The following is a 15,000-nucleotide window of genomic DNA, read 5'->3' on the forward strand; positions in this document are numbered from 1 at the left end:
AGCCGCCAACTGGCCCCGGCCAACTCACACTCTACATGCCCTATGCAGAGCGGGATAGCGCTCTCTCTCTTTCTCATGCATGTCTCTCTTTCTCTCTGCCATCTCTCTCTTTGGCTCTACCATCTCTTTCAGCCATCTCTCTCTCTCTCTCTCTCTCCATGTCCATCTCTCTCTCTCTCTCCATGTATCTAAGCCATCTCTCATGTCACTCAGGGGCTTCTGGGAGAGCTTGGAAGGCTGGGTGGCCGGCGTGCACAAAGCTGCTCTGTTAGTCCACACAAAGATGGAGTCCGTACAACAGAGCAGAGATACAGCTAGCCTTCCGCAGACACCAGGGGCTCAGAGAACACACATACCCTCCTTAGGGCCCCTGGTGTGTGTGTGTGTGGGTGTGTGTGAGAAACAGAGAAAGTGAGTGAGTGCGTTTCCCTCTGTTGTGTGTGAGAGAGAGGTGTCTGTGTGTGAGGTGTGGTGCAGTGTGTGTGCTTGTGTTGTGTGTGTGTGTGGTGTGTGTGTGGTGTAGCAGCGTCTGGTCCTCACCTCGTCCTTGAGCTGGGCCAGGAACAAGGGCAGCAGGTGCTCCACGGTGTTGTCCTTCCCAAGGATGGTGGACAGGCCCATGATGACCGATGCCAATGCTGACTTCACATGCTGGTTGGTGTCGGACACCAGCTCCTGTAGTTGACACACACAGAAAGATCAGAGCGACGTACAGACACGTACACACTAACCTCACAGAAGGAGGACACACACACACACACACACACACACACACACACACACACACACACACACACACACACACACACACACACACACACACACACACACACACACACACACACACACACACACACACACACACACACACACACACACACACACACACACACACACACACACACACACACACACAAATTTGATTTATCTTAATTAATGTCTGCACATGCTTTGAGAATTCTTGTCATGTCAATAAAGCTTTTGGAAATTGACATGCAAAGATGAACAGACAGAGAAAGATACAGACAGATGGAGATAGATAAATAGACAGATATAATAACAAATAGACTAAGCCAGACAGTGGCAGCACCAATGCTGTGGCAGAGGCTGGCCCTGTCCAGTGCCCCCTGGTGAGCACTGATCCAACCGCTTAACACACAAACACACACAAACACACACACACACACACACACACGATGGAGGACACCCAGCCACTGCTTTCCAGTCATGTCAAACACACACACACACACACCTTATGACTTTACCCAAGACAACTACACACAAATGCCCAAACCTAAAACCTATGGTAGCATTTACATGTCGCCAGAGTAACGGAATGTTCCCAAACTCATACAGGATTCCCATGGGTACAGACACCCTCAACTCAGAGTGTGTGTGTGTGTGTGTGTGTGTGTGTGTGTGTGTGTGTGTGTCTCCACGGGGGGTGGCAAGCTGACTAAATGTGCGTGTATAATGGGATTGCGCTGTGAGCAGTCACGACCCATTTTGTTTACATGGTAAATGGGCACCTGTGAAGTGGTGGTGTTAATGACTACCTTACATAAGCGCGCCCACAGACCCCAAACAACATTTACACACACACACACACACACACACTACGCCTCCGAACCAAGTGCCCTCCACGCGACCTTCGACCTTCGCAGAGCTGCAGGGACGGGCGATGACACATATTGTTTGTTTGGGGCTGGGTGCTTATGCAAGGACTGATGTGTGTGCAATTGGCTTGCTCGTTGGCCTGGCAAATGTTTGTTTATCCAGGACAGGAGGATGTGGGTCATGCGTGATCAGGAGCTGCTGATGCTGATGAAGCTAAAGCGCGCAGCACAGAGTGCCGCTAATGGACCTGATTAGCTCGGCTCGGCGTGGGGCGGGTGGGAGCTGCCACTCCGGAAGCCTCTCAGAACACAGGGAGGGCGCACGAACAAACGCACGCGCGTGTGCACATACAGTGCCTATAGAAAGTCATCCTACCCTTTTGAAATAGTTACTTTTTTTGTCTTACAGCCTGAAATCAAAACCCATTTTTAAAAAAATCTTTTCCAGTTTTATTAACAAATTTAGCTGTACAACATCAAAATAATGAAAAAAAAGTAAACAGTTCTGAAAATTAATGAAAAATGAAAAACTAGAATAACAGGGTTGGAAAAGTCATCATACCCCTGACTTAATACTTTGTAAAGCTTCCTTTTGCTTTCATTACAGCCATCAATCTGTTTGGATATGTCTCTATTATAGCTTTGCACACCTAGATAGGGGAATATTTGCCCAATTTTCCGTACAGAAATGTTAAAATTTAGTCAAATTCTGTAGGGAATGGCGATGGACTGCTCTCTTCAAGTCAACCCACATATTTTCTATAGTATTTAAGTCAGGGCTCTGACTTTGCCACTCAAGGATATTCACCATCCTATCCTTAAGCCACTGCTTTGTTCTTTTGGCAGTATGTTTAGGATTATTGTCGTGTTGGAAGGCGAATGACCTCCCCATCCTCAGCTGTCTAGGAGAGGGACGCAGGTTTTCCTTAAAAATTTGGGTGTATTTGGCAGCATCCATTTTCCCTTCTATCCTGACCAATTGCCCAGTTCCCGCTGAAAAGAAACATCCCCACAACATAATGTTGCCCCAACCATGCTTCACACTAGGTATGGTGTGTTTTGGGTGGTGTACTGTGTTGGTTTTCGCCAAACATTGCGCTTGGAGTTCAGTGCAAAAACACATCTGGAATATTCTGCTACCATGTGGAAAAAGCTTATATGGTCAGATGAGACTAAGATCGAACTTTTTGGAGACTAAGATTGAAGTTTTTGGACTGAGCTCCAGGCACTAACCAAACACAGTATACACACCCAAACACACCCAAAACACACCATACCTACTTTGAAGCATGGTGGGGGCAACATTATGTTTTGGGGATGTTTCTCTTCAGCGGGGACTGGGCAATTGGTCAGGATAGAAGGGAAAATGGATGCTGCCAAGTACACCAAAATTCTTGAGGAAAACCTGCGTCCCTCTCCTAAACAGCTGAGGATGGGGAGGTCATTCGCCTTCCAACACGACAAAAATCCTAAACATACTGCCAAAAGAACAAAGCAGTGGCTTAAGGATAGGATGGTGAATATCCTTGAGTGGCAAAGTCAGAGCCCTGACTTAAATCCTATAGAAAATATGTGGATTGACTTGAAGAGAGCAGTCCATCGCCATTCCCTACAGAATTTGACTAAATTTTAACATTTCTGCACGGAAAATTGGGCAAATATTCCCCTATCTAGGTGTGCAAAGCTATAATAGAGACATATCCAAACAGATTGATGGCTGTAATGAAAGCAAAAGGAAGTTTTACAAAGTATTAAGTCAGGGGTATGATGACTTTTCCAACCCTGTTATTCTAGTTTTTAATTTTTTATTAATTTTCAGAACTGTTGACTTTTTTTTCATTATTTTGATGTTGTACAGCTACATTTGTAAATAAAACTGGAAAAGATTTTTTTTAAAAATGGGTTTTGATTTCAGGCTGTAAGACAAAAAAAGTAACTATTTCAAAAGGGTATGATAACTTTCTATAGGCACTGTACATACACTCACTCACTCACTCTCGGCCAGGGATGGAGGTCTGGGCCATCACCAACGCAATCTACTAAAACACACACACACACACACACACACACAGTATGTATTCCCACCATGGAAGCCCAGAATGGCAGCACCCCTGTAGACCGGGGGGTCCACACACACACACACACACATATAAACACCCCATACCTTCACACAGGGCAGAATGTGAGTCATGATGATGGTCTCCCTGCCATCCTCGGGTAAATTCTCACAGAACTCTGAGGACAGAAAACACACACATCAACAACATGCGTAAGCATGCGTGTACACATATGCACACACACACACACACACACACACACACACACACACACACACACACACACACACAAGCTACTTGATGGCTTGGCAAGGCAGGGCTCACCTTTGACTTTGTTGGCTGCAGCTGCACGGACCTCTGCCTCGCAGTCCTTCAGAAGGTTCTGGAAAGCTGGGACCAGGTCATTCTTGGTGATCTCTGGCCCGACTGCCTTTTGCAACTGGAAGAAGAAAACAGAAACAAAACAATTACCCAACATTGCACACAGTTTTTACCAGAATTCCTAGCGTGACTGGAGAAGTGTGGACAGAGTGCCATGAATCACTGCATGGCTCTGAAGCTTAAAGGAACACTAGATAGATAGATAGATAGATAGATACTTTATTGATCCCCAAGGGGAAATTCAAGTTTACTACGGAGATTGAGTTAGTTTTGGCAGCTGTAGAGCTCCCTCTAGTCTCATGAAAAGGCACGGCAGACTGACCGATTGAGGAGTTTTGTAAAATATACACGCTTAAGCTGTAGGGGAAGCTCTGCAGAGAAATATGTAAGCTTAAACAAGCGAAAACGAAAACCGCCAATCCTGCATAGTTTTTCTTTAAAGGAACACTACGGAGATTGAGTTGCTCTCTCCCTCTAGAGTCGCCATATCTATATTTCACTCTGCTGTTGCAAATAGCAAACTTCTTGCGACTTACCCCCCGTGTACAGAACAACCATGTTTTTGTTGTGGAGGTGAAGGATTAACAACAGGCAAAACATTATCCCCAAAGAGCTACATCTACTGACAAGATAATGTTTCACATTTCTCGCGAGATTCGTCAGGCCACAGTTCTTGGAAAATGCATTGCTTGTTTATAGACTTGCTACGTCAATGCTGTATAGCTAGTGAACGATTCACCTATTGCAAGTTCGTTTACCATCAAATTGGCTTTGTAAAAGTTACATAATGGAAAATATTGCATAGTGTACTTTTAAGAGAGCATTCGAGACACGTATCACACTTGTCAAAGTGACCTTTGACCCTAACCACCAGCTGATCCATTCTCCAGTTCCAATGACGGTATGGGAAGGGCCCCTGCACCTGTGTAACCATTAACCACATCAGGTACACTGCAGGTGACCTGCTAGTCATCAAGAGCCCCTTTCAGACCGTCGGGCCAAAGCCGAGCTAGCCAGGCCGTGCCAGGGCTAATTGCGTTCACACCTCTTGGCGGGTGCTAACTGCGGGCCAAATCGGGGCTACTAGCCCCTGATTTCTGGCCCAACAAAATCGTTGGGCCAGTCGGGACTACAGTCGGGCCAGAGGCGGCGTCAAGGTGAAGGCGGAGTCAACCCGTTGCTGTGTGTGGAGTCCACAAACATTGCACATGGAATTGAGACATAACGTTACATCCACATAGATATTTGCCTGTCAGTAGGCTAACTCCGTCCAGAGATCACCATGTAGCACAGTAAAAAGTGAACTAATATAACTAACAGCGTCCCACTAATTTAGGCTATTCCTGCCAGTGTGTTTTCTGCTATTGATACGACCAAAGATCCTTAAATAGTAGCCTAGATTAGCCCAGCTTGACGTTACATTATAAACTTTGTTTTTCATGCTAGCGCGAACTTCTCCTTTTAGTACTCCAGAAGAATACATAAACGCCTGGACATGGTAGTGATTTTCACCGCTTAAAATTCATTTATTTTCATTTTGAAAGAAACATGGTGAGGCAGGCAATAGAAAATGCCATTGCAGGTCGTTTGTTTAGAACAGGAAATCGTGTTGCCGGGACAACCTGACATTTTCACTCACGCACTCCAGCCCCTTTCGTTCGGAAATTCTAAAATAACTGTTTGTTAATGCTTCAAAATAACATTTAATAAATGAACCTTACATTTTCCAGTAGCCATAGAGTTGTGGATTTTAACAAAGTCCCGTTTGGTTCTTAGCAGGAGCGTCTACTACTGGCTTCAAAATATTTTCTTTAGCCTCCTCTGCTTGGTGCTAGGCTGTGAACTTGTGGCATCGTCGTGAAACTAAAATTCCACTGGAGCTCCATGCGGATTTTACTGTCTATGGATTGTACACACAGCCTTACAAATGTTTACTGCTCTTCGAGTCAGGTAAAATGTCATTTATGTTACATAACTCATTTAGATACACGTCTGTGCCATGCGTTTCTTTAGGAATCCACCGTCTTGGTTTGTATAGAAATTAATATTAGCCTAAGTGACATACAAACGGACAATAAATGGTGACTGACTGACTGCCTACGCGACTTTCTGCTCTGCTATCCTGCTTGAAAAGGTGTGGTAATGGTTACTTTTCACAAGCGAGGGCGTGTCGAGGTGTAATGCGGAGAGGCTAATGACCTGACAGTCTGAACGCAAAGGTGAGGCTTGTGGACCCGGGCTATTAGCACCAGTTTGGTCCGAAGTTAGCCTGGCCCAAGCTGGCCCGATGGTCTGAAGCCGGCTAAGGTTTCCCAACTCCTCCAGTACTAGGGTCCAGCATCTGATTTCCCCCCCTCACTGGTACACAGAGTTCCCACTCAAGGCGAATGTAAAATTCCATACATTGACTTGTAACTTTCCTTACATAAAGTACAATTACTTCACTGACCAAAGATTTCAAGTAAATTGTAGGCAATTTTAAACTGCTACAACAAAATTCAAAGAAATTCCCAGAAATTCCCTGAATTTCCATATCTGAAATAGACTTAACCAAAATACCATGATGATTTGTGAGAACCCTAGTACATCTGACTGGTGCCGGCCCTTTGTATATTTCTTCTGGCCACAAAAAGCCACTTTTGCATAAACCTGTTTATTACTATAAAAGTGAAGTGAACTGAAATGACCCTTGATGATGGGTGATGGGCAGAAAACCTGACTAGCCAACCGCATTGCCCAAATGGCTTTTTAAATTGTCCTGGGCTACTGCTTACCTTGAACCCTGCCAGAAGGGACCCTTACAGCAGCTAGGGACTGGCTTGGTACTGGTACTGGAAAGGTACTGGCTTGATTAAATTCATTCTGGGCTCTCTATCCGACCACATAAAGACCTTGGGATACTTCGGTTTGGCTTTAGGGACCCTCTACTCACTACAATGTAAGTGTAATGTTGTTTGGAACAGTAGAGGAGGTATAAAAATAGCGTTTTGTAGCGGCGAAAGGACATGCCCCGGTTACTTCCAGGCTAACGAGTTTTGGCTAAAAACGGTAAAATCGAATTTTTTCTACACAAGTTGCTCCGAGGACAAAGTAATCTCTCGACCCGTCAAAAAAAAAAAGTGTCTGCTAAATGTAATGTAATGTCCGCTAACGGCTGTGAGTCCCACTGACCTCGGAGAACTTGTCGGCCACCATGTAGCGCACCCTCCAGGACTTGTCCTCGGCCGCCTGGCGCAGTGTGGGCATGACCAGCGACTCCAGCTCCTCCTGGGGCAGCAGCTGGGCGATGCTCACGCACGCCTCCACCGCCAACAGACGCACAGAGTCCTGAAAAGAGACGGAGGGTCAGAGGGACAGAGAGCAGTCAGCAGACAAAAAAAAAACCACACACTCCGACTTGCGGGTTAAGGCCCTGGATGGCAGCTTCGACCGCTGGGGTGTGTGTGTGTGTGTGTGTGTGTGTGCTCTGTCGAGTCGAAAAGCATTATATTACAAGCAGAATCAGTAAAAAAATAAATAAAACAAAGACACACACACTTCTGTTAAAGGACTGCTGTTTATGTCACAAGGCAACGAGAGAAAGAAAAACAACTCAAAAATTGTTCTGTTTACCCAAAATGGCGTCAAAATATAATTAAAAACTGACCCCGAGAGCTCAAGTTCTCGCAGTCCTGCCAACTGACAGAGCACTGGCGTTTAATCAGTGAAGATCCATTCGACTCCATATAAATATTAGTTCTAGACTAAAAGCCAGCCCACTCAAAAAGAATTTGTTGTTCCCCTTTGCATGCCGGGGACAAGAGGACAACAACCAAAAAAATGTCCATAAAAAGGCTCAAAACTCAGCTTAATGACATCTTAGGCACTTTGTTTCTCCAACTAGTCTTTGTAAGGAGTGGATAGAAAAACCATTAGGACGCCATCACTGGCCCAGAAGCTAAGGTCAGCGAGACAATGCAGTAGAATAAACTGTTTAGTCTCGTGTTGATGTAGCAGTACACAGAAGATCAGTCGGAGAGGGACATTGCTCATCTGGAAAGGTCAGTAGTGTGGGCGGGTGGTGATGGATTCCCTCACAGCAGCGGGTGGGAAACGGGCATTAAGGATGAGAGGGAGGCACGCATGGGTGTGTGTGTGTGTGTGTGTGAGTCCTACGATTGTGTATTGGCAAGAATATGACCGTAGGGATGCAGATCACGATGCAGGGGTTTACAAGTCAATAAATTGTATAAGGTGTATAAAATGTAAGGTGGAATACTGCTATTTTTCAACGTCATTTTAGGGGGGGAAATCTGTTTTTACTAATAAAGACACGCACCATGTGCATAAACTGTAGGTAACAAAGATTTACTTGACGTGAACAAATGAAGTACCTCAAAATATGAAGCAGCGTCTCGTATATAGACACTATATGCATTTAAAACTATTGCTTGAAAATTCATATTGTACTTTTGAACATGTATACAGTATTGCAAAATAAAATATTGCAATACCGTAATTTCCCGACTATTAGCCGCAGCTTATGCACTGATTTTGCTAAATTTCTTCAGCTATGAGGTTAATACAGGGGGGCAGTTAATATGGTGATATGGTTTTGTTTCTTTTAACTTGCATAAAACACGGTCCTGTGGCTTATACACAATGCAGCTTATATGCGGGAAATTACTGTAGCTAAGGGTACAGATTCTTTGTCCTTCCCTGATGTGTACTGTACCTGCTCATCAGAGGCCAGTGCAGTGAAGAGGGAGATGATGTCGCTCTTGACGTACTCCAGCTCCAGAACCTTGGCAAACTCTCCCAGCTTGGAGGCAGCGGCCCGCCTCACCATCGGGGTGTCGTCGGAGCACAGCGTGCGGAAATGCCTGAGAGAGTGGTGCACACACACACACACACACACACACACCGCAAGGGACCAGATTAAACCAGCACCAGGGACCAAAACATTAAGCAGCAGAGAGCAGCTCGGGAGAACACTACAGAGCAGTGTGGGGAATTACAGAAGCCACAAGGGATCAAATCTACACACACAGTAGAGAGCTACTGATGCACGCGCACATGAACATGGGGACTCATGAACATGCCTCCAGAGTGTAGCGCTGCAGCTGCAGCAACTTGGGCTGGGTAAAAAAAACAATTGACTCTGACTTTCCCAATGACTAAGGCCTAAACACAAAAAAAATACATCACTGAAAAATCTCCAGCGAGTGGCAACAGCTCTGGGTGTTTGAGAAGGATCAAGTGTACTGCACACACGTCCAAAAGCGATGAAAGGCTTATGTCAGGAAAAAGACCAAGAAGTCCGCAGACCAGAATATGCTCCTCAGGTTTTTTTAATGGGAAATCACCATGTGTAACGATACGGGCCCTAGCCCTGCATCAGACACATGTTTGAGAAAGATTACTATCACTGGTATGCTAAATTAGTCTCTGGCAAAGTCTATCTGTTAAAAACAGACCTGTACCTGTCTTTTAATTATTCCACCTTAAGTCTTCATGTTAATTATTCTTTATTGTTAAATGATTTTAGCTTGATTTTGAGTGGAGGTCCTCACTGCCTGAGAAGGCTACAGGGTGGGAGTCCTCACTGCCTGAGAAGGCTACATGGAGAGGGTGTAGGTGGGGTTACTCACTGCCTGATCTCAGCCTTGACGGTGCTGGAGACACGGGGGTAGCAGACGCTGAAGAGGCCGCAGGCGGAGGTGCGGGAGGTGAACCAGTCTCCGCTGGCAAGGCGCTTCACCAGGGGCTCAAAGTGCACCTCCAGGTCCACGGGCGAGTGCTCCTGAGAGATCTTGCGCAGTGACTCCACCGCCTTGTCCCGCACCACTGTCTCCTCCACAGTGGCCAGGCTCTCCAGCGGGGGCTGGGGGAGGGGAAAGGTAGAGGGGGGGGGGGGGGGGGGGGGGACAGTTAGTGCTAACAGGCAACATGCATACAAACTCAACAGGTTCTCAGTCAGGGATGGGCTGGGTGCAGTTCGCCTGAGGCCAACTACTTAATCCCGACAGGTATGACAGGAGAGATATAGGTCAGCTGCGAGGGATATGTGAATATACAGCAAGTGACAGCATTCTACTGCTCTAAGATGGCCCCATAACCATTTAGTTTGCAATAAACATAAGGGATCAAAACACTATTTTTACTTCTCAAATGATGATTAAATGGAAGATGTTAGGCCACAACGATTGCACTCAAAATCATACCTTGTGAGTATTCTCTATGGGAGACCAGTGTATGCAAGTTAAGAATGCAGCAATGCATTTCTAGTGTAGTGTCTGAGAGCAAAGCCAGTGCATGCAAGTCGGCCTACTGCTGTGCATGTATGTGGGGTCTTACCAGGAGGCAATGGACGAATTCAGGGCCTCCCACAAGCATGGTGAAGTTGCCCAGCTGCTCAGCCAGAGCCAGCAGGACCTCGTCCTCATCGTAGATGGTGTCTGGTACCAGCACAAGAGAAGAAGCATGAGGGTCCGGCCAGGTGTCTGGCGTTAAAACATTCATTATTCTACCCCCCAATTATTCTACCAGTCAATCCCATGGCTTACCAGTGAGGAAGGGAAGGAGTTCTGTGCGAGTCCTCTCCACTCCTAACGCCAACGCGATGGTGGACAGCTTCTTAATGCTGTTCAGCCGCAACTGCAAAGCAAGGGAGGTGGGTATAGTATCAATAACGAGTTCAGGGGACATCTGCACCTGACTGACAGTAAAGAACCTTGCTAGCATCACATTGTTTTGATGTCAACACACAAGTCTTGCGGGTGGGCGAGGCTTGACGATGGCGTTCGGCCATAGCTATCGGCCACACAAACGTTTTACACTAAAGATCTTACGGTACATTCGAAAGAACACAACGATTGCCATTTATGAGGTGTCATCCAAGAAAAGACAGGCCCCACCTTGACGCACCCTCCTGTCAAGCTACGGTTAACGTTAGCACTAGCTAGTTTACGCTACTGTCTACCAACACTGGGAGCCAAACAGCTAATGCTATGGGCTAACCAAACCATGAAACTCGTACTTGACTCTGGCATCAGTATCATACACACAACCTGAAAACAATGTACTCCCAAAGCTTATGCTACGCATTAACAAAAGGATTTAGGATAGGAATAGTCATATTGCATGTTAACTGGTTAGCGTTTGCTAGCCAGCAAGTGCTCATACAGGCTAGCTGGTTAGCTAGCCAGCTAGCGTGTCGTGTAAATGAATGGGGAATTGGCGGTATTAATGAAATCCATTCATAACTTCCAAAATCCTACTAACAAATGATTGCATTATTATTACCTGGACGTCTTCATTTCGAAGTTCATCGATTAAAACAGCTATGGGGTACAGCGAATCGTCTCCATCAGCTCCTGCCATTTTGGACCTATTTGTTGAAGCTTCCGCCTACTGCCGACTACGGGGTTTCTGAAAGGAGGGCAAGTTGTATCAGGGGCTTATGATTTGCCTGACACATGCAAGTCATCAGGGCAACTGGCTGGCCCAGTTTCAATTTCCTTACGAAAAATAATTATTGAAATCGTAAATTGTAGTATATAAAAAAATATTATAGTATTGTATACCTTTGATATTATAGAAATATTGTAGTATTTGGGACATTGTCTAAATAGCCCAGTAACACTGCAGATTAGAGGGAAGGATATTAGGTAGGCAATTACAGAACATCTAGCCTACACTACCAGAACCAGCGTAGGCCTACTAGAAATATACTGACTATCTTTTTCATGAGGGATCTGTGCTCAAATTTATTCTCTACACTTAGTAAAAGGTTGGCCTACAGCTTTTCACTAGGCTATATTAAATAATTTCATCACCAAACATTAAATAATCCAAAAAAGAAGAGATGGGGGGGGGGGGGGGGGGGGGAAGAAGAGGTTTTGAATGAGACCAATTGTCTGCATTTTGGTATGTAATGATTTATGGGCTGCGGCTTTATATTTTACATTCTCCTGCCGGCACCTGCATGTGAGCATGTTCAGGCCTGGCCTGCGGCCCTCCCTGTGTGGCGTCTGCAGGGTTAGATGTTTTATTGCATTTCTATCGGGACCCCCGGCCAACAGCCTCCTGGCATTCTCATAACCTCCCTCAGTGAGTGTCCAGTCCACTCCTGTCCGCCCGTCTGGGCTGAGGTGTATTACTTACACAGCATCAAACGCATGCATCCGCGGGGAACTGCTGGCTCAGCTGAGGGAGGGGAGCTGCTCTGCTTTCATCCCCAGCCAAGAGTTGTGTTTTCTGGGGAGGGTGAGTCGGAGGCCCCTCCTCAAGGAGGGGAGCATGCTGGGAGGCACAGGGGGCCAGTCAGTTGTTAATAATCAGGTAGCTGGGGGCCGATGCCACTGACGTCAAACAGTCCTCTCTCACACCAGGGTCTTAAGAAGCAGCTAACACAAGCTTGTTGCTCACACACAGACTTATGCAGTGTCACGCACACACACACACACACACACACATCTCTAACTCACTCTTCTCGCTCTCTCTCTCTTTCACACACACACACACACACACACACACATCTCTAACACTCTCTTCTCACTCACACACACATTTCTTCACGCCCCCCCCCCCCCCCCCCCCCCACACACACACACACACGCTCACACACACACACACATACACATACGTATAGTACTCCTCTATTTGCTCCGCTCACACACACGTGTGTGTGTGTGTGTGTGTGTGTGTGTGTGTGTGTGTGTGTGTGTGTGTGAGTAGTATGATCGTGAGTAGTATGATCGTGAGTGTGTGTGTGTATGTGCGCAGACATATTGTGTGTGTGTGTGTGAGTCACCGTGAGCTGCTGTTTATGTAACAGCAGATCGAGCTCTTTCATGTTCTCCCCTATTGCGGTGATGTTTGCAGCTGCCCCTGGGGTTCTGAGGGTCGTTGCCGCTGGAGACGGGGGCTTTCCAGAGCCGACTCGCCAGCATAAACAATCTGAGGAGACACTCCTATGAGTCTCTCCCATCACCACTCACCAAAACCATTTCTTACATTCATCAGAAACATCAGTCAGCATCACCACTCAACTAACGATTATTACTCACCTACATCAGAAACCACATCCCGATAGTCACCACAGTAATCAAGTAATGTGCACAGTATGTGTGCATATACATCTCTCTGTTTGTGTGTGTGTGTGTGTGTGTGTGTGTGTGTGTGTGTGTGTGTGTGTGTGTGTGTGTGGTGGGGTTGGGTATGTTTGATCTGTTATTTCGGTTTGTAATCATGGAGTTAATAGGGTCATTCCGTGTCAAATCAGACAAAATCCAGGAAAATGGTTGCAGCACCGACTCGGATTTTCTTCAAAGTTTGTATACACAATGTTTAGGTTCCATAACTAAAATCTGTAAAATATTTTTGTTCAATTCTATTGTTTTCATTGTCTTTTTGCCCTTGCCTTTTTACACTCTCTAAATGACCTTATCTTGGAGGCCATGTTAAGGTACTCATATCTTAAAAAGTATAATTCCTAGCCTGACTAAACTTTATAGAATGGAAGACAAGCATGTTCTCAGTAAGATTCAATGATTAAATGTTTGTACCACAGTCTCATTGGTTGTACAGAAGTCCCTAGTTTCTGAAAAAACATGCAAAAAAAGTGATATTGAGGGTCTCAAAACTTTTTTATTGGGACACACCTGCCATCAATGAGTCTTTTCTATAGAAATATAATCCTTTGTTAATGTTGTCCCAAAATGTGAAGTCTCCAAATCAAATGAATTTGACAATAATAAGGATAAAACAAGGCATGTTTGTATTTTTGTGTCATTTTCATGCAGCTGAAAAGCTATGTGGGGTAGGTAGTAGGATCATGAAAATCTATGTGGAAATAGAAAAGTATATGGACATGTAGTGTGTAAAGTTCTAATATTGCATCCAAGCCCCGTTCACAGAATAAATGCATGTAGTTACAGGTGTTTTGGTAACACCAGAATAAACATTTACAATAAAAAAAGGGAAGTTTGGCACCCCCCTCTGGCGAAACAGTAGCATTTTGCTACTTTTACAAGGCATTAACTCCGGTAGCTATTTGAATGGAATGGAAAGGCTATATTTTACTTCTCGTATTCAAAAAGAAGCAGAAATTCCTAATACCTTGAAATTGAAAAGGATGCCAAATACACCGAATTATGTACTTGAAATTATGTTTTAACGATTAATCTAAAATAGGCCTTTCATTGGTTGGTGGCTGTGAAGTTCTCAAAGGCCATTTGAATATCTTCATACGTCTTACACTGTTCAGAATGCCACTAAGGCACCGCAGCATGATGTGCAGGTAGGGCAATATGTGTCTATGATGGAAAATGGTGGGTAGGGTATGCCTTGGAGAAGTCAGAGGAGCTGGAGGACTACAAGGTAAAATTCCTGCACCCCAGTGGACCAGCTGCCATTCATGTGCTGTGTGCTGTGCCAGCCCCAGCCACTACCAGGACAGGATGGCAGTACGTATGAAGATATTCAGATGGCCTTTGAGAACTTCACAGCCACCAACTAATGAAAGGCCTATTTTAGATTAATGGTTAAAACATAATTTCAAGTACATAATTCGGCGGATTTGGCATCCTTTTCAATTTCAAGGTATTAGGAATTTCTGCTTCTTTTTGAATACGAGAAGTAAAATATAGCCTTTCCATTCCATTCAAATAGCTACCGGAGTTAATGCCTTGTAAAAGTAGCAAAATGCTACTGTTTCGCCAGAGGGGGGTGCCAAACTTCCCTTTTTTTATTGTAAATGTTTATTCTGGTGTTACCAAAACACCTGTAACTACATGCATTTATTCTGTGAACGGGGCTTGGATGCAATATTAGAACTTTACACACTACATGTCCATATACTTTTCTATTTCCACATAGATTTTCATGATCCTACTACCTACCCCACATAGCATTTCAGTTACATGAAAATGACACAAAATACAAACATGCCTTGTTTTATTGTT

At 45.1% G+C, this 15,000-nt stretch overlaps 1 protein-coding gene across 2 annotated transcripts in view; it reads right to left on the bottom strand.

Moving 5' to 3' along the window:
* The window catches only part of ppp2r1bb (protein phosphatase 2, regulatory subunit A, beta b), a 20,770-nt gene extending 9,292 nt beyond the window's left edge, over positions 1-11,478 (bottom strand). For both annotated transcript variants that reach the window (XM_062520751.1, XM_062520752.1), the window contains exons 1-9: positions 11,339-11,478; positions 10,600-10,690; positions 10,391-10,491; positions 9,685-9,917; positions 8,769-8,916; positions 7,226-7,381; positions 3,998-4,112; positions 3,781-3,851; positions 541-675 (exon numbers count right to left, since the gene is read on the bottom strand). In XM_062520751.1, the coding sequence (XP_062376735.1) occupies positions 541-675; positions 3,781-3,851; positions 3,998-4,112; positions 7,226-7,381; positions 8,769-8,916; positions 9,685-9,917; positions 10,391-10,491; positions 10,600-10,690; positions 11,339-11,416 (1,128 nt within the window). In that variant the 5' untranslated portion in view covers positions 11,417-11,478. The remainder of the gene's footprint in view (positions 1-540; positions 676-3,780; positions 3,852-3,997; positions 4,113-7,225; positions 7,382-8,768; positions 8,917-9,684; positions 9,918-10,390; positions 10,492-10,599; positions 10,691-11,338) is intronic.
* Positions 11,479-15,000: the final 3,522 nt, after the last annotated feature.

The sequence above is a fragment of the Sardina pilchardus genome, chromosome 19, assembly GCF_963854185.1.
Source record: "Sardina pilchardus chromosome 19, fSarPil1.1, whole genome shotgun sequence".
NCBI classification, from domain to species: Eukaryota; Metazoa; Chordata; class Actinopteri; order Clupeiformes; family Clupeidae; genus Sardina; species Sardina pilchardus.